This window comes from Rhea americana, unplaced genomic scaffold, assembly GCF_003343005.1.
Source record: "Rhea americana isolate MKP2758 unplaced genomic scaffold, rheAme1 scaffold_31, whole genome shotgun sequence".
Classification (NCBI taxonomy): domain Eukaryota; kingdom Metazoa; phylum Chordata; class Aves; order Rheiformes; family Rheidae; genus Rhea; species Rhea americana.
The window spans coordinates 5,410,329-5,430,934 of record NW_028186435.1 but is presented as its reverse complement, the minus strand read 5'-3'; the positions used below and the strand labels follow the sequence as shown (position 1 = coordinate 5,430,934).

The 20,606-nt window shown below is 35.6% G+C and overlaps 1 protein-coding gene across 1 annotated transcript in view; it reads left to right on the top strand.

Annotated features, from left to right (window-relative positions):
- MCUR1 (mitochondrial calcium uniporter regulator 1) overlaps window positions 1–18,830 on the top strand; it is a 28,021-nt gene extending 9,191 nt beyond the window's left edge. The window contains exons 3-11 of the mRNA XM_085310096.1: window positions 5–68; window positions 976–1,089; window positions 2,594–2,697; window positions 5,602–5,703; window positions 6,677–6,718; window positions 8,869–8,940; window positions 12,068–12,121; window positions 13,242–13,356; window positions 14,747–18,830. Of these exons, the coding sequence (XP_085166222.1) occupies window positions 5–68; window positions 976–1,089; window positions 2,594–2,697; window positions 5,602–5,703; window positions 6,677–6,718; window positions 8,869–8,940; window positions 12,068–12,121; window positions 13,242–13,356; window positions 14,747–14,802 (723 nt within the window). The 3' untranslated portion in view covers window positions 14,803–18,830. The remainder of the gene's footprint in view (window positions 1–4; window positions 69–975; window positions 1,090–2,593; window positions 2,698–5,601; window positions 5,704–6,676; window positions 6,719–8,868; window positions 8,941–12,067; window positions 12,122–13,241; window positions 13,357–14,746) is intronic.
- The last annotated feature ends 1,776 nt before the right edge of the window (window positions 18,831–20,606 follow it).

Genomic DNA, 20,606 nt, shown 5'->3' with positions numbered 1-20,606 from the left:
CGAGGGCAGCGCGGGCCGCACGGCGAGCGCGGTGAGGGCCGTCGCGGCGCGGCGGGACCGGGAACAGGGTAGGGGGTGGCCGGCATCTTGGGGAGCGCGTCCCGGCGACCGGGGGCTGGCGAGGGAGCGCCTCTGCCCTCAGCAGGTTTTTCACTGGCTGTAGGGGTCGGGTTTAGCACAGTTCCCCTTCTCTCTCCTTCTCCCCTCCCCCCCCCCAAGTGCTAAATCAGTTATGCCTTAGTGATCTTAAAGGAGGACAGCTAAAACACAGCTGTGTTTTGTGTTTGAGAGCTTCAGAATATAAGACATTTGAGGGCATTGAGTTTTGTCTCATAACTCTCATGTTCCATCTTTTTTTCTGACAACTAGTTTGTGTGCTGATACTAAGTTTCCCTGAATGTGCTGTTTCTGTAATGCTGATACTTGAGGAATATGTTAGTAATTCTTTTAATAAACAGTTCATCTTTCCATGCCCATCCAAACCAAAAATAGCTTTGCAAAATGCCCAAGTTGCAACTRTGCTGTCTTATTATTGCATGCAAATGTTAAATGTATTTTCTGTAAAATAACAAACACCAAATTGCAAAAGGCTACTTTCTGTCTAAGGAACAACCAGCCAAGAATGGGAAAAGGCTGTGGGTTTAGTCTTTACCCACCACTGATTATGCTAATCCATTAAAGGAATAATTTTAAGACCCTGCCATGTGGTGAGATTCTTCCAGGATGTGATACTATTGGAAAATATTTTAACTGCAGCACTAGCATTATATTCTATTTTCAAGCTCTTGTCCGTTGCACCTGGCAGTCCGAAACCTTCACGGTGTCAAGAAAGCTGTTGTGATAATCTGAATGCACATTGTAATACTTAGTGAGAAATTAAATTAATTTCTTAGTTATTTGAGGTAGTAAGGAAACAGTTACATTGATTTTATTTTCTTTCATAAAAATAGATCTATATTTTGTTTATCTTTACAGATGTGAGCATCTCTGCATCATCATCTCTACAAAGCAAGGGGACATTTTCCTTATTAGGAAATAGGAAGCTTTTTTTTGACACTCACGCACTCGTGTGCCTTTTGGAAGAAAATGGTAATTTGCTAGAAATATAACTACTTTTGATATCACTTCATTAGTTTAGTTTATGAAGTTTGATTAACTATCCCTTGATACCTAATGTTATAACTTCAGTTTTATGAAATGGTTTCTATAAATACTAGGTAAGAACATGCAAGTTTTTTTTCCTCTCCTTTCAAAAGGATACTGTGAACTTATATAACTTTGATTAGAATCATTTATTATCCTATTGCTAATTAAAAATACTAAAGAAAAATTCAATTCTAGAATTTGAGAGTAAAGAAAGATTTCAAGGCAACACTTTGATTATTAGTGTATTAATTGCATTACTACATACTTAGTAGATAGCACCTTGAAAATGTGATAATGTRTTATAACAAGATTGAATATAGATGATTATTATATAAAAATACAGCTTTGGGGATAGAAGGTAGAATATTGTATAAAATACAGCATTTCTTATGCCAAAACATAAATAAGGGAACAAATTATTTTGGAATTATGCTAATGTTATTGAGGTCAGACTCACAGTGAAGGGTATATACAGCAGAGGTGGTTTCTGACAGCTCACTGTCCTTGAAAAGGAGAGGTCCCAATCCTTTTCCCGAGTCATGTGATTTTATCTTTTTCCTTGTGCCAACCTAGTTCTTAGGAAGCCATCCAAATCTTTTTGCCTGACTAGTGTTGTGAGAAGTTAGTTTAAGGATCTCACAGAGCAATTGCATGAGCACCAGAGCACATAGAAAGCAGCAGAAGGAGGGGTGAGAAGACAGAGAGGAGCAGCATCTCTTTTTCTTAGTGGTAGCAAGCTGTTAAATCAGCTCAGCTGTTAAAAGTTACTCTCAGATTTGAAGCAGTCATGCTTTTTGCAGCAGTCTTCATAACAATTAAAATGTTCATGACTTTTTTTAAATCCTTTCTCCTACATTTTTCAAAAACAGAAGGTGATAATGTTTCTGGGGACTATGTTTAACCCATGGCCACTTGAATGCTGTGGTTATTTACATGATAACATTCTTAGATTTGTTCATAATGTGTTCAGTTTAAAAGGACTGTAAAGATTTTATCAGGACTCAGAGGCTGGCAGGTCTAAAACCAGAGCAGTTAGCTCTGTTTTGAATAGTTGGGGTTTGTGTATTTTCTGTGATATTATATGTAGTATACTGAAGGTAGGTTTCCTGCTGATAGAACTAACTACATGTGAAAGACAACATTCTGTAATACTTATAGAAAAATAATTTCCAGCATGTTGTCTTGCTGGTTCTGTGATACTGCTTTATGTAGAAGCAGCTATACTGTATCACAGACAAAATTTTGGATGGAGGTACTTGGATGTACCAGCTGGTGTGAGTTTTTTGGTTTTGTTTTTTTTATTAGTGCTGTGTAGAGGGCAGTATGTTTTATTGTCTTTCATAAAAGATGGGTTTTTTACACTAGTGATGAGTATTAGCAAGAGGCATCTCTGTGAACTGTCCAGACTTAGGTTTTTCTGAATATTGCTGCATTTTGTTTTGCTTAGGGTTCACTACTCGGCAGTCGGAGGTCATCGTTTCTGCCTTAGTGAAAATTACGAACACCAACCTGGATRTGATTTACAAAGACATGGTCACCAAAGTACAACAGGTTAGCTCGAGAAGGTGGTGGATTTAAAACAAATCAGAACCTGGTATGCCTACTAATGAAACGTACCTTAGTATTTTATTTTACTACCATCAGATGCTGTATTTCAAAAATTTGAAGGTGAAGAACAAACATCACTGTCTATCTCCTGGCTCATTAGTTTTGTCTTTAATTTATCAAATACATAAGGAAATGTTGTGATGGATCTTGAAATACAGCTATTGTGAGTTGGTACACAGACCGCAGGTAGTTTTTATCTTCAGTTTTTTTGAAACTTAAATAGAATTGGTAACAAGACTTTTAGACAGAAGTATGAGGTAGCACTCAATGCATGAATATGAATCGTTCTGGCTCCTGTACATATTCTTGTGTAGGTTGGTGATAAGGAAGTAAAGATTACTCTGTAATTTACCATCCTGTTATTCGGTCTTTTTATTTATCTCTTTTTGTCATTGTGACTTTGTATTGCATTAGAATCGAGTTGAATGTTTTTCTTGCAAGATTCTTTTAAGACATGCTTGGTGTAGTTATATATAGTGGTAACTTAAAGGAACGTAAATATTTTGGACGCTAAGATTGAAATCTTTCTCTTTTTCCTTTGAGGCATATGTTGTTCATGTTACACTCTACACCTATCTAGCACGTGGATCTTGGTGGGAGGAAGTGAAGAAAAGTTGGCTGGAAATAGACTGATAATGCTGGCATAAACAGATCCCTCCTGGCTACCAGGAAATTACACAGAACTGAACTAAATTGTTAGCTTTGGTTTGTGAAAAAATGATTATTTTAATGAAAAAGTGTCTGAAGCAAGGCCTCTTGTTCTAATATTGGCTATGATTTTTGGTAGACCTTTGTCAGATCATACAAAGGTAGATCTAAATAAGGAATTGGACATGACAGTGTTGAATGTTACTGTGCTGAGTTTTTAGGCAGCTGGCTTCAGAAATGACACTAAAGTTCATAGTAAGGGACAATTCACTTCATGTGGAACTTGAGCATCTTGGAATGGAGTTCGCAATATCTAGTATGYGTGAATTCCCTGATACCAAAGCTTGTCAAATAGACAGTGCTGACTGTCAAGTAGAAGCATAGCTGAAGTTCCACCTCTAGGGATGATCTGAGAGTCTGGGATTCACAGTCCCAAGTCACCTTCTGAACACAGGCATTTCACGTATTTTTTGGTGACTGGGTCACTCTTAAAATATGAGAAAACAGCAGCCTCTGCCTTCATTGTATAACAGTCTTAGCAGCTGGGCGTCTCATTACACCTTCCGTCTAAGGAGGCTTCAGCCCATGCTTCATAATAGCTCTTGGACTCCAAGCAAAGCAAAAATAGGAGTGCTTCCTTCTGTATCAGATTTATTCCACGTCCACCAACGAATTCAGTTTAAAGGGGACTGTTTCTCCTGTGGTTGGTTGTATTTTACAATAAGCAGTCATTGCATCTCTGCTTCTTTCTCTGCCCAGCTTTTTTTGAATTAAAGTAGTCATATTTCCCTGTGTTAATTGCTGAATTAAGTGTTGCTGCTGGTGTTAGACATTCTGAGATGCTYTGCCAGATCAGGGCCTCACATGACTTTCTGCTGTTAAGATTCAAATGATTGTGGGTTTGTATGGCATACTAAGCCATGCAGCTTTGGCAAAATAAAAGCAGGTCAGGAGGTATGTATGCATTCCAAGCAACGTGGTAAACCCATAGTTCCTCACAGCCTTTGAATGCATAAGGGCTTATGCAAGAAGATGGTGAAGAATGGAGGAGGTTGTGTGGTGGGTGGGTTTTTTGTTCGTTTTAAATTATCTAAATTTCACATCACTCTTTGTGGATGTAGGTTTCACTGTTAGGCCTTAGTTGAGGATGTAAAAGATAAAGTTAGATACGCTAACCAATGTAGACACTTGTTAGATAAAGCCTTAGAAAAATATGTATGTGCRTTGGTAGAGTTGAGGAAGAGAAAGAATATAGAAGGGACTGTTCTCTGCCTTACTGAGGTCCATGAAGATGGAAAAGATCAAAAGTAGGCTGGAAACATCAGGGAACAGGAGAAATGTCCATGACTACTTTTTCTGTAGACTTTTCATAATATGTCCACTATGYTTACCTCCTCCCCCCCTTTTTTTTTCAGTGTTGTGGTCAGATAGCCTGGTGAGGCATCTCCAAAAGTCTCAAAAAATTATAACGTTTGTAAGTTAGAATAGCATTTCCTGACAAAAGTGAAGTTAGAGAGCCATGTCAGAATTGTAGTGTTATTTGTCAAGAATCTTTGGCAAGATGCTATTTGTTAGAGGGAGATGTTAAGGGAAGGAAGTAACTGTTTGTATGTGAATGGTATACAATCCAGAAGAATGTCTACAGACTTTTCCATCGTTGAAAGTTGCAGACGATGCTTGTTTGTCTTCAACCAGCTTACTGTAACAGACTGAGAAGAGCTATTAAAAGCGTGAGTGTAGYGCATGATGCTCCTTAGCTAAGTACAGAAGCAGTGAGCCACCTTGCAAGGCGAGGTGAGAAAGGGGGTAGTTACAAAAGAGTGCATTTGCACTGGGGAATCTTGGCCTGAAAGCCAGCTTTCCTCATTTAGCACAGGGACATCTCATCTGTCCCTAATGCCTTTGTTAGCTTAAGAATTTGAATACTTGAAAGGAACTGTTTCCTAGGCTATTAATTGAGCCATTCTGCTCAGTGATAGTACTGCTAATTTTGTCAAACATTACTAACTTTGAGCCTAACTTGCTTATTTTGTCACTTTGTCTTAATTTATCTTGTCTTCTGAAACTAAGATAACCCAACAATTTTTAGATTGAATAAAAATGTCAGGGTACCAAAATAGCCTATAGTATTTGTATACACAAATGAGAAAAAGCGTTGTAGTTACAATATGACCCAAGATTTTTGTCCTTCTTTTAAAGGAGATTGCTCTTCAACAGATAATGTCCCATATTGGTGGGGTGAAAAAGGATATGATTATTCTGGAAAAAAGTGAATTTTCAGCACTGCGTTCAGAAAATGAGGTAAAAATCATTATTTTGGAAAGTGCTATTCTGGCACTTGTTTGTTTGTTTTTTTTTTTTTTTTCTAAGATGTGAAAAAGTATCTCGGACCCCAGGGGTGGATACGGGGTTCAGCAGTGTTTAACCTGTTCATTAATATAACACAGACAGTGGGGAAGAATCCAGCCACAGCAAGTTGGCAGGTGATGCAAAACTGGCAGGAGCGGCTGACACACCAGAGGGCTGTGCTGCCACTCACAGGGAGCCCGACAGGCTGGAGAAAGGGGCAGAGAGCAACCTCAGGAAGTCCAGCACGAGGAAGGGCCAAGCCCTGCCCCAGGGAGGAACAGCCTCCTGCACCGGGACAGGCTGGGGCCGACCAGCTGGAGAGCAGCTTGGCAGAGAAGGCCCTGGGGGTCCTGGTGGACACTGAGTTGGCCAGGAGGCAGCAACGGGCCCTTGTAGCAAAAGTGATCAACAGCCTCCAGGACTGCATTARGGCAGAGCATTGCCAGCAGGTAAAGGGGGGTGATCCTTCCGCTCTGCTCAGCCCTAGTGAGACACACTGGGAGTGCTGRGTCCACTGCTTGTTCCTTAGTACAGGAGAAACAGAGATCTAGTAGAGTGGGTTCAGTGAAGATGATTAAGAGCTTGGAGCATCTGTGAAATGAGGAGAGGCTGAGAGAGCTGGGATAATTTAGCTTGGGGAAGAGAAGGTTCGGGGGAATCTTACCTATATAGATAGATGCCTGACGGGGGGGGAATTAAAGAAGATGCAGCCGGATTCTTTTCAGTGGTGCCTAGTGAAAGGATCAGAGACAATGGGTGCAAATTGAAATACAAGAAATTCCATTTAAACATAAGAAAACCTTTTTTTAATGTAATGGTAGCCAAATACTGGAACAAGTTATTAACTAATAGTAAATAGTAGTATTTTTAGACCATGTACTTTTTATGTACAATATCAAATTGTACACTTTTTCCGTCCTCCTAGAAAATAAAACTTGAACTCCTGCAGATAAAGAAGCAAGTCATGGTAAGATACTGTGCTAATATGATTAAGTATGGTTAATACATCTACCTAGTTTGTCTTTAAAAGTTGTTACTCTAAGTTTTTAAGAGTTGTTTTGTTATTTTGTTACTAGTGACTGCAACAAAGACAATTTGATATGTACTTAATTAGTGGTGCAAGGGCACTCTAAGCTCTACAAATGGGGAAGAAATTTCAGCTGAAGATGTTTTGTGTCTTGCATGTTTGTAATTCAGAAAGCGGTTGGTTGCCATGTCATAGTGAAGGCGGAGTAAAGTTCTGCATTTAGGGCTGTGTGTTAATGTAAAGATGCAAGGTGTTTTCAAAATTATGTCCCTTACTAATTGATTATGGTATTTTTTTTCCTGAAGACTTAGCTGTCTGAGAAGTTTGGTCCCATTTGTTTGGGAGCAAATGACCTTAGGATGAAAACAGATTCCTTGGAGAAAACTTACAGTAATGTCTACAAGTTCTTATTAGGTTTAATATCTGATATTTTGTTTCTGGTCTTTATGGTTTGCCTCTCCTGAATAATAGTTCAATCAAACCTTTCTGCCGTCAGAAATAACATTGTCTCAGAACCTATTCTTTCAGTGGGTGCGTAGTCATAGGCTGATTTTACACAGAAAGAAAAATTCTTGCAAAAGTGGTTGCTTAAGATTGGAAACTGGAAAATATCATTARCTGTCTCTAGGGAATATAGTCCTCTTACTTGAGAACAGCTGTTTACCATGTCACTCTCRCCTAGAAGGATGGAACACCTTTCCTATACTAGGATTTTCCAYGAACCTGTCAGAATACTGATTTTTCCGGCTAACTAACAATGTGATCAAATTCATTCTAGTTTCCTCCTTGCCATTTCTTTCCTACTATCTTGAATTTTTCATAGTGCTGTCATCTCCAAAAGGAGAATGTAGATTTTTCAGGGCTGATTAAGTATTTTACATTGTATTATGAACTGTTTAATGTATTTGTGCTTTTCAAATACAAATTTAACATGTCAGGCATCTGATTTTTAAATTATAACTTATTTTGTTGTTTTATTTGCATTTAATTGAAGCTAGAGAAATCTGCTGGTAGAACRTCCAGAAATTTGAGTCATTTTTATATAAAAGCTAGATGTCTTCAGATTTTATTTTAGCTGTAAATGTAAAATGATTTGTCCTTGTGATAATCACATTTAGTCATGCTTGTTCTTTCTTCTGAAAGACAGAATGACACAGTGTTTTATGTTTGTTTAAAAAAAAATCAGACTGTAATTTCACTAAATTGTAATATATCAAGGGTTTATAATGACATCTAATTGTAAAATCATTAAGTAAGTTCAAAAATGCTAAAATAGAAAGTCCTTGAATGTAATTATTTTTTATGATAACTTAGTGAACTAGCTAACATGGGCCTACTTGAGAGGTGCTTGCTTGTTTTTAATAATAGAATTTCCTGGGCATTTATCAGTCTTCTACACATTCATCTGATGAGCAGTTTGCTTTATGACAAACTATCAACTGTCTGGAATTCCTGCTGGGAGGCTGCATGAAAATGGCAGCTGTCTCTGAAAAAAAGCAAGAATCACTTAAGCTATTGATAAAGTAAAATATGAATAAAGGACTCTGTGGTAGCTTAAAAATATATATTGAATTTTAAAAATAWAATAAAAAATTTCCTGAGTTCTGATGTGTGCAGATTTTTCTAAAAGCCCTAATGATATCTTTATGAACAGATACTTTTTTAATTCTATAGTTTAGAAACTGCTTTCTGAGATTATTCTGAGCATCAGAATTGTTTCATAAAGTACAACTTACACGTGTAGGTAGGCATAGATTTCTAGAAATCTGAGTGAGTCATGGGATATATGAAGTATTCCTCTTATYTATGGAAGGATGTTCTGTCAATTTAACTTCTGTTCTCAATGTTCTGTTTTTAAAAGCAATTGTTATTTTTTGATTCTGAGATCTAATTCATCCTGTAGAATATCAGTATTTCTCCGGGGGAAGGATAGGAATACTAACACTTTGKAAGAAGATGCACCTTAATTAGAGAGAAGCTTGATTTCTGAAATATTTGATGAAAGGCACAATTATTTGCCTCATGTATTTGCTTATAGTTGAAAAGAGAGAAATTTTTGCTGGCTGCTTTATCAATTTTTTTTCCACTAGGATGAAATAACTAAAGTTCGTGCAGATAACAAGTTAAACCTCAACCTAGAGAAGAGCAGAGTAAAAGAACTGGTAAGTTTTGGTTGTGGTTTTCTTGCGACATCTAAACATTGAGTAATCTTCAAATTTGGGTAAGAACATCATTTTCTTACTAATCTGTAGTATCATTCATCTTCATGTTGGTGTCAGTCCAGATTGCTTATCCATATGCTGCTCTAGTATAAGGTGGCATAGTTGTTTTTAGGATCTCTACCTATTTAGATACTGTTTTAACATGGGGATTTATGAGGTACAATTCAATATATTAGCTCTTTATGTTCAAAAATGCTGACTAGTTGTTTGAAGTTTTTTATATTATTAGTATATCTTTGTTTTACACACTGAATAAAGTTTAAAAATTTCATTAAACTGCCACCATTGAAGATGCTTCATATCCCCATAGCAAGGGAATAACAGCATAGCTGGTTTGTAAGGCAATCCTATAGTGAAAGTAATTGTAATTGAATTTATTTGACTTTATTGTAACTGGTATTGATTCAGATTGTTTTTGACTTTGAAATATATGGTAGAATTGATTTGATGGGATCTTAGAATAATTTAGAAGAGGAATTAAAAGATAAAACAGATTTTTGCATTTTATGTAACACTCTATTCCTGTGGATCTTTCTTGGATAGTTTCTAGGTTCTCAAAGATTGCAACATCTAAATTGTAGAGCCTTTTAATAATGTTTTTCTATGGATTTTATTTCCTGATCAGTCACTTTTCATAGGTGCATAATGAAGAAGTAATATTTATTTTGACTCTAGGCAGTAAGAGCTGTAAAAGTACAATTCTTCTATCTTTTGTGCATGCCCCTGGAAGTTATTCACAATAATTAGTTTAGGTAACAACTGTGTTAGGTAACGGTGTTAGTCATTATATTAAACTACTATGGTAGATGTTTGAACAAGTACATTTTGAGCAGGTAAAATTCATTTTTAAAACCTAACATTTTATGCAAACGTTAAACAGAAAAACTCTTCATGTGATATGTATCAGCTGGGTAGATCATAAGCTTTGCAATATACTGGGCTTGCAAATCCTGTTTAACTCCACTTTACAGGTGATAAATTAGGTACCATTTCTTTTTGTATATTTATGTAGAAACCTGGAATGTGGACCCAGGGCATAGCTGAGAGTACCACATTATATTGACTGCCTTCCAGGGAAAGCAAACTTTGTGTCAGTCTTCTCTCTGAAGAAAGTTGACCTGCTTTGTAGTGTGCCATACAATTATAGTTGAAGTAAAAATTACTCTTTTTTTTTCCTTTTTCCCCTGTTTCAGTTGCCAGCTTACACGTGCATGAACAGGAAAAGTGAAGATGAATTGGGAACAGATTGTAGTGTGCATGTTGAGTTGGGGGAGAGACCTAATTCAGTATTTTGTGTAGTAGATAAAGCATTGCTATCATATTTACTTGGACATAAAAGAGACTTATGACTGAATTTGTGCCTTTCTGAGAATAAAACTCAGGCTAACTGAAGGCACACTGTTCATCTCTTACTAACATGCTGCTCAAAAGAGAAATATCATAAGTTTAAAGTAACGTAACTTGAAACAYTAAGTAAAATGTTCTTATCCTTCAGTCCTGCTTGGAATAAGTATCAAAGGCAAATTTCTTAATTGTTYGAGACCAAAGTGGGCAATTTTAAACATTTTAAGGCATGTGTGTTTTATCTTTTAATTAGTTCATACTTCTTTACATTTCCTAGAGAATCCCTCATTGCTTAATATGTGTCTGTGCATGCAGTGGTGATCTGCAGTGGTATAGATGTGATTTAAAACTTTAAGTACAGTACAAAATTCCATATATATTCATGTCATCATGCATTGCAGTGTCTGATAGTGATGATCAGTTTATTAATATATTAAGCAAGGACCTATTCCGATGTGAATCTTCACCTCAGACAATTTTTAAATTAGATTCTCTTATAGATATTCTACTATCTTACCACTTTCAAAAATGTTTGTTTGTGCAGAATATCTGATTTTTTTCTTTATCCTTTTCTTTGTTCTGGAGGATCTAGGTACTGATGTTTCATTAATTGTAGACATGCTGTTATTTGTCTTTGCAATATAACATTTTCCACATTTGTAGCCTTCTGCTACCTCTCAGTTTGATCTTTAGATCTGTCAGAAGTCCAAATAGAGTTTTAGATCTTTAAGGAGGGTTTTTCAATGTTGAGGCATTTATGTTGATTAATCTGAGTTTAATATTAAAGTGGAATAAGCTTCCAGACTGGAGAAAAATAAAGTGACTTTCCAAATGGGATGAGGTTATTGCTGTTTAACTGAGGATTCTGAGATGGGTGCCCGATGACCTTAATACTCTGCACTATAGACTTGTCGGTTTAGCAGCTGTCTTATGAATAATTGAATTGCTCCTGTAGTAGGATAGGAGCCATTACAAATGTCAAGGTAAATCATGCCTGCTCATGAGTCAGAAATGTAACCTGCCTTAAAGRTATGCCTCTTACTTCATTTGGATTTAACTTGCCTTGAACCCAAATAACCATAATTTATAAACAAGCCACAACTTCTGCTGTTCCACAAATGAATGGCTTAACAAGAGATGCAAACTTAGTGTATTTGATTGATACATTCTATTGATGTTTCCAGTGTATTGCTCTGACCATCATTTCGGAGTGTCAACTGGTGAACAGATATGCTGGCTAAACATTTCTTTCATAGCTAAATTTGATGTATTTTAAAATCATACTCCCCTTCCTGAACAGGGGGGTGGTTTGATCTTGACATCTTTAAGTCATGTTTGTGTGCTCAATGGGTTGGTTAACTGTTTCAGAGTTACTGTTTAGAATTACAGGTCTTTTGTTTTCAGAAATGTACATCTGCCAATTTTTATTCCAGCTGTTTATAAATACATGCAGTTGTCACAGATGTCTCTGATGGATTGGTTCCACTTTACAGCTCAGAGGTGTGGTTAAACACCTGTCTGTAAATTCCCTTTTCCCGAAGGATACCGGTCATTCTACAGTACTATCTCTAAGTGTTTTCAGGAAATGAGTCTTGTTGGCTAGATTAAGCATTCTACTGAATTTGGAACTAAAGAACTACACTCTTAAGTATGTGGAAAAAGTCAAGATGGTATCTTGCTTTTATGTTTTGTTTTTTTTGTTTTTTGTTTTTCTTCTCACCAGTATTCACTTAATGAAAGAAAACTACTTGAAATGAGGACAGAAATAGTGGAATTGGTAAGGAGCTGATTATTAAATCAAATAACAAATATTCTTGTATTTGCATTATAAATCTGTTACTCTTTCTAAAATTGCTCATGTCTTTAGGCACTTAAAGTACAATGACACTTTATACATTTATTTCCAGGTATATTTCCATATTGGTAACTGAATTGTGCTACAGAATAAAAAAGTTTTGTATATACTTTTAAATCCCTGCAGGTGTGGATAAACTATTCAGTGGTCATTTTGTTTTGAAACTTTATGCAGATAGTATTTTGTCCAGATTGAATTCTACTTTTACATTAGTTTTAAACTACTGTTTTTTTTAATGTGTTCTGTGGAGACTGAAACAAATTGCTAGACTGATTTGGCTGCTTCTTACAGGAATTTTTGCCAAGTCTTTCCTCTTCCTCCTGTTTCAGTTCTCTAGCATAGGAATTACCATAGGAAGGTGACTAGTGTTAAATCATTAACTGATTCACAGTGTTTCAGTAGTGCTGATCTGAAAACATTAGCGACATAGCAGGTGTTCTCAGTTTACATCTTTGATCTTTCAGTCTTTTCTGAGTAATAATTTCATCCCATTTGTTTCAGAAGCCCTGTCTTCTGTCATAATCAGATTCAGTATTTGTCTATCTGTCTGTTACTACTTTTGTGGTAGAATTCATTACAAGATGAAGGCATGCTTCTTAAGTCAGAAGAGCAATTCTCAGTATTTCTAATGCTCCATAAATCTTCATGTTCCAATATATTTCTGTCACAAGAGGCTCTTGGACTTCCTAATCAGCAATAACTGTTATAATTGAGCAGTGACTGTAATCTGTCATTCAGCCAACTGACGTTAAAGTTAATGATTACTCTGCTAGATTGAGATAAGAAGGCATCCAGTTCTGCCACTTTCTGGATGATGTCTTAGGAAAGGAGTAATCATATAAATTTGCAGAGTCCACCAAATTATACTATTCCTTGGATATAATCAACTAGGAAGGAACTTGTTAGCTTTGAATGCAAATTAAGTACTTCGTTAAGATACATTTAAGGAGGAGCGAAAAATACAGCTTAAAGGGATAGGTTTAATTTCTAAATAAACTGGAAAATATTCAAATTGCATCACTTTCTTTGCTTTGTTTTTTAGCATGCACAGCAAGATCGAGCTCTAACTCAAACAGACAGAAAAATAGACACAGAAGTTGCAGGTCTAAAGACAATGCTAGAATCGCACAAACTGGACAATATTAAGTACTTAGCAGGTAAGTAATTTGAAAGTAGTTTGTGATAGTGAAACTGCTAAACACTTAAATTTTGCTTGTCTAATTCTTGGTAGAATATTTATAAAAATTCTGATTCAAAAAATACTTAAAATCTCAATCGACATTAGTAGCATTTTCTGTGTACTTAATGCAGACTAAGGTTCCTATGATTCACGGCTTTATTTTGCATGGACTTCGGCTGTATGATTTTTCCCTGCTTTATATTGTAATAATAATGTGTATGAGAAGCCTGAAAGACTTATGGGCTCTCAAGAAGGGTCAAAAAATTCTCCTATGCGTATCTTAAAAGTAGGGTATCTGATCAGTTACACTGAAGAGCTGAGTTTGAAATGTATAGATTTTTTTAAAAATCAGCCTGGTACATTTGCACAATGGAGATCTGTCTACAAACAGGAACATTTCAGCTTTTCTGAAATGTTCAGAAATGACTGTTCAGCATTGTGCATTCTTAAACTTTGCTTTTTCAGGCATGTGCATGAGAAAATACCATACATGTTATGTATCTGTATTATCACTCCAGGAAGCTGTAGTATTTTGACATTTTCTTTGTAGCTCTGTAAGTATGCAGTGCTACTAAATGAGCAGGTCTGCAGTAGAAAATTATTCTTCTGATTTAGAATTTTGATCATCCTTTGACGATGGATTTTGTCACAAGTACAATCACATCTRTTCACAATATGCTAGTTAGGGATATCCTTTACAGAGAACCATTACTAGAAAATAAAAAGCAATATATTAAAATGAGAGGAAGTTCTGTTCCCTACCACCTCAACTCAAAAAAAAAAAAAAAGTCTGCAAAAAAAAAAAAAAAAAAAAAAAAAAAAAAAAAAGTTTTGCATTGTATTTGAAGCGATCCTGTTGAAAACAATGGCAAAAAATCATTTGTGTGGATATCTAGAAACCAAAACTTGAGTTTGTTTCAGTAGAAATTTTTAAATTGCCAACTGATAAGCTTCAGTAAAAGACAGTTTACGCTTACTTGTTTGTTAAATATTTTACTGTGATTTAATAATCCTCTATTCATTTCTTCACTACAACTGTAACTTGCTGTATTGATCTTTGATCTTGTTTGGAATGGTAAGCAACCATGGGGGTTTTTCAGCCTTTTGATAGTTTTTCCAGAGTAGTTTTCCTGCACTTTTTTTCCTTCCTCGTCCTTTGTCATTTATGTACCCCCACCCCAATTGTTTATTTTGTGAATTAAAAACCTTCATGTGAATTAAAAACCTTATTTTCTTACATGGGCAAGGCGTAGCAATTATGCTCTCAGTATTGTAGCAAGATGCATATTTAGCTTTCTGAAGAAACATTCCAAGAGCTAACTATTTATTGTCTCCATTTTCCACTTCATTTTTGTTTTCTCTTTCAGGTTCAGTATTTACATGCCTTACTGTAGCACTGGGATTTTATCGTTTGTGGATGTAACACAGCGTCATTTTGGACTTGTACTGTCTTGCTTCCTGAAAACCTAGAAGGTTTTATCTCTGCCCTGAATTTCATCACATCTTTACTGTTTTATTTATTTTTTTGTAAAGCAGACTGTGTTGAGAATGTAACCAAAGATGTGCCTGGAAACAAACTGTACATACATCTTACATCTTTTGAAATTTACCTCTGATTGAAGCATGGTGTATGCATTTCTGCTAACTTCTTCCCTGCTGAACTGGTGCACAGCTTGCTATTACAAAGTGTCATTTCAGTAAAGACTGGCATTCATACCAGTTGTATGGGGCTGCATGAGGTAGAGAAGAATCTGCTTGGAATTATGCTCCAGAGTCTATTCAGATATGCTTGCCAGAGTCAGTTGCATGTGTCAGAATGGAATCTTGATTCTTAATGTAAAAGCAAAACTACACTTTCTGTGGCTTGGAAGCACTCTTGTGTAAGTAGGATTTGTGTTAACTGCATCATGCTTACTTCTGTCCTTCTGACACTTGTTCATGTACTTACTGTGATCAAACTTTTTTTTTGTTATTTTTGTAACATTACAGTCATTTTGTTTTCCAGATGACCGTCCAATCAATCATGTTTCATGAAAAAGTACTGTGTAATGATAGCAGTGCTTACTGCTATGTTTTGTTTGTAGTATATTTGTAGAGTTCTTGGTAACTTACCTTTGGTACATGTAAGTATCTAAAACTCATTCCATATGCTGGTTGTTAACTTTACCACTATAACTAGAAGAAAAGTTTGAATGCAGTACAATGTATAGTTAAATGATGCAAAGTATCTCTGCTGCTTTCCTCATTAGAAGCATCAATTCCTTTCCATCAAGAAAGAAATTTTAACTGGTGGTTTTGAAGCAGTGTCATAGATCAGGGAACAGCTATACTGACAGTCTTCTGTTTTTGGGGGTTTTTTTTTTTGTTTTTTTTTAAGTGTGTATATAATATATATGTGTATATATATGTATATATATGTGTATATATATATTATATACATATATATCTCCCCTTGGTCCTTCAAATGTGGAACTTCATTAGTGATTATAAAGATGAAAGCAGTAGTGAAGACCTGCAAGTATGCTTAATCTGGTTCTGAACAACCCATGAACAGGTTAAAGCAGCTTATAGCAATGGAGGAAAATGTCCAGTGTGTCCAGAAATTTATCACTCTTCCACTGATGAAATGACTGCTTTGATAAGAGCTACCATCTGTGCTTCTTCAGTTAAGGGAAATTTCTTCTCCTTACCTACTCTTACATGAAGAGAGTAATCTATGCAGTGGTAATAAATGCTGTTAGAGCACACTCCTGGCTTTGCTTAATCACAGCAAAGCTGTTTGGCTACTTTATGACTGTACTGTAATGACCATATAACTTCTTAATGGATGGGAGTGCCATCTTCGATTATGTGCAAGTCAGGAGGAGGTGGTGGATACCTGTAACAATTCTAGACTGGCCTGAAATAAAGAATTTTTGATGTTTCTATAAAATATACTGAGTTTTCATTATAAAATGCAACTTTTAAAAAAGTATTTTGAATTTAATCTTTTTAAGGCAAATCACTGCTAAGAGGACTTTTTTAACTAAGAATTAGTAGGTGAACRACCACTCTAACACTAAAAAGGAAAGAACTTTTAATAAGCAGTATCAGCTATTACTGCAAAATAATCATTTCTAACCAAACAGCCTCTCTAAAATGAATGAATCTATTCAGAATCATCAAGAGTTTCTTTAAGTTTAAAAAATTTTCTTGTACTGACTTATAGTATTTGATACATTTTTCAAGTAGAGAGGCTTTAATTCAATGTTTGGAATGGTCTTGGTGTCAGTTCCCATCTTCTTGGGACAGGTAGTTCTATATAGTCTGTGTAATCAGTATTTCTTTGCCTGTATGCCTGAACATGTGATAAATACTTGCTAAAATACTTCTTTAGAACTGATTTTAAATATAGGGTGCATTCTGCTAAAAATAGATGTTCTACAAATAGATTTCTTTGGGGGACTGGTAGAAGGAGGAAGTGTAAGAATATAGAATGGCATTGTCCTGGAAGCGGGAAAGTGTCCAAAAAAAACCCAACATCTTTTGGTGACCACTCCAAACAAGGAATAAAGTTAATATGTCATAAATGGAAAGGACAATATAAATAAAAAAGCTGTAATTACCAAGCCCGTAAAGTCTTAAAGTATATTGTTACTGTTGTCTTATGTGTATAGAGTGCAAAATCTCTGAATTTTTCTTCTGATTTTAAAGGTCAGTGTTAGTACTTTTTCTAATACGATGCACCACATTTATTTGCACTAACACTTCAAAAGGTAGAAACACCCTGTGTGTATTTCTGAACATCAGATTCTTTCAAAAGGGTACTCACACCCGGAAGACTAACTTTGTGGTGCAGGTGAGAAGCAAAAACATAGAACATACTGCTAAATTTCTCTTGAGAAGCAATAGTTGAACGTGTCAAATGATTAGTAAATTCATAACCAGGAAGTTTTAAGTTAGTACTTGCCATTTTTTTTCCCTCTGAAGATTTTTTTTCTGCATTATACTGTTTATGCCTTTAGTCTGGTCTAAGTAGCAATTCTGACCCCACAGAAATAGTTTTTAATTCTCAGACTTTAGATACTGGCTTCATATTTGCAGAACTTTTCAAAAAGATGTAAATGAAAAAGAGACTGTTTTCCTGTAAAACTACTGCAGCTGTGAAAGCCTGTGGTAAACCCCTAGTGGTTCAGAATGTATCTATTCATTTCCTGCCTGCCAGATTGAGTAAAAGGTATTAAAGAAGACAAAATTTAATCTGGAAAAATCAGATTTCTCAGACTGTCTCTAAGCTAGCATACAGAGAGTAAGGATGCAGCTAAAGCTGAGCTCCAGCTCTGATTTGCTTTACAGAAGAGCTCATGCCTCTGCTTGAGAGCACCTAAGAGTAGTTGCCTGCCTATGCTAAAACTACTTTTGTGAATATTTCTCCTGAAATTCCATGGTTAGACAGGTTCTCAGTGACTACAGGCTAGCAAATACAGGAGATTCTTTAAGGATGCATTTCCTTTTAGGGAAGGAGATTGAGCATCGTTCTTTTTGCTGCAAAATGTAAGTTGATCCTAGAGCTTCTCTGTGTTTTGAAGAACGAATAGAGATCTAGAGTTCTTATGAAATCATATTCACTTGTAACGTATTAGCAGGAGTATACTGAATTTAGCTGATTTAGTCTGTCTTGCATTTCCACCTGTTTTTAATTAAAACCTGAAAGGAAGTAGTCTTTTTCACTAGTGTGTATTAGCTAAATTGTTTACTTGAAGTGTTTCAATAATACTGTTAAATTGCTTGCTGTTTAACCCCCTCGCTATTGGAAATGTTGATTGCATCATTTATGAATGCTGTAGGAGTTGTACTTAAAACCATGAGTTGACGAATAGAAACATTTTTGATGTATATCAGAAATCTACTTCAGTCTCTCTACGCACAAATCTRTTTTGCATGTTAATGACCATACTTTTTTTATAAGCTTTATTCTGGTAGTGAATATTCACTTAGCTGATTTCTTCATAAACGGTGAAATCCTAGCTGCTTGCAGTTATAAATACCAATTTTATTGAGTTTCTAGAAATTCCAAGTCATAACACTTCAGTGATATCATGACAGTGATTTTTCTTATTCTTGCTACCATCTGTAGACCTGGCACAGGAGAACTTTTTTCTTTTTTTAATCATCAAAGTTAGCTGACTTCCTATGACTAGTTCCTTTTAACTACTGGTTGCAAGATGTGGGCGAGACTTTTTTGCAACTCCCACTGACTTTTCAGAGATATAGTGGATTACCCTTTTTTCTTTCTTTTTTTTTTAATGATTGAAACTTTCTCTGCAGGACAATATGATATTGAACAAAACTCACATGGAAAGTCTCTCTTCAAGGAATAAGGACATTGTAAAATAAGTTTTTAAAAATACTTATTGATGTTTTAATATATATTGGAAGTTATATTCTGAAATAAATTATTTCTTTATTGCATAGTTTGGCAATGGTGGCTTCTCTCTAATTATCTTTTATTTATCTGTTGAATTTTTAGGGCTTTTTGTTTAATTCTGAAGCTTTCTGCATGAGCAATGTCATTGTTTTCAGCCCATAAATAGAAAGTTCACTTGCAATCAGCTGTGTGCATGGGATATTGGGGTTTGCTTTAATCAGGAGTAAGCACATACGCTCTTAGAGATGTCTAAAATACATCTGCCATGTCTATGTTAGGAAAGCTTCCTTTGGCTTAAAACACTTCCCCCCCCCTTTTTTTTTTTAACCCTGTTGCCAAATATTTCGAAGCAGTAATGTTAACTCTTCATTTTACATTTGATTTTTCCGTCAGTAATTTCCTCTTAACATGTAGTTTTGTAACTATAGATAAAGATCGAGAGGGAAGATGTCAGTGTAGGCATAGTGTTCCTTGGAATTCTGACCATTCCAAGAAAGCAGATCCCACTTTTCTTGGGAGGCTGCTCAGCTGGTATCAAAACAAAGTACTGGAAATGAGTAACAAAGTATTGCAGCAAATATCAGACTTGGGGCAATGTTAATTCCTGTAGTTAGGCACGTTAATGTTGTGTAATATTTCGAATACCCTAACTCACTTTGCTGATCCAATATGCACCCTATCAAACTCTTCTTAAAAGCCCATTACATGCCCCGTTGTAGTCTGAATTCTATCAGCTTGATTCAGGTCCTGACTAATACTAATCATGCTTGGTGTCTTCCAGTAGCCTGATCGAAAATGTGGTGAGGTAAGTTTTATTTACTTACTTATTTTTTTAAGGGTAAGTGGCACATTCTGCAAGAACTTTAAACAGCGATATATGGTACACGAATATAATGGCATGCTTACAGCATACAATTGAATTTGATCAAGTTGTATACAGAGCTTTGGAGGTTGCTTCAGAAGCAATTGRGTGAGTAATAGTTATCTTGGCAGGAGGTGAGGAGGGAGGCAGGATGGGTTTCTAGCAGTTAAAGGTAAAATTTGACAACTTTAAAATAAGGCTTATACTACCAGACATTTTTAGGAAAACTCTTGCAGAGCTCACAGTATTTTTAATTGTTTCCCTAAAAAGGGATACCTCTTAAAAAAAAAAAATCAAGCTTTTATTTTTTTAGAAAGTTCTGAGTGTGGGGTTTTTTTATATACTTCTAACCATGTTCCAGTCTATACATTGCAACATACTACTATGTTGCTGTTCTTTTTTTCTTTTCTTCTTTTTTTTTTTTTTTTTTTTTTTTGTGTGTGTGTGTGTGTGTTTTCCTTTTGAATTGGAGATACCTGTGATCACAGCTCTCAAAAAATACGCTAGGATGCTGCTCTTTTGCCATTTGGAAAAAATGCATCCAAGACTTCAGAAAGGATTAACAGTATTTAGTCCACCAAGCTGTTAAGTAGTTAACTTGTCTTGTTTGAAATAGGGTCTTTGTTTGTCCTAAGGTGTCAGACCACACCTGACAAATAGGTTACAAATTTGATGATTCATAAAATGCAGTTAAATGAGGGGTTGGGAATCTCTAAGGAAGCTAATCCTGTTTGATAAAGAAAATTGTGGTAGTCATCATTTAACAAAGCAAAATTGTTTGCCATGAAAAGTGTATGTTTAATAGCAGCCTCACCTCCATTTTCATAGATGCCAATATATGAAAGATATTTTCCTTTTATGCTGTTACTTAATAGTAATGAAATATATGTTGCTGTACTTATGCACTCCTAGCTTATTTTTCTTTGCAGTTCCTAACTCCAAATATTCAAAATGTCAT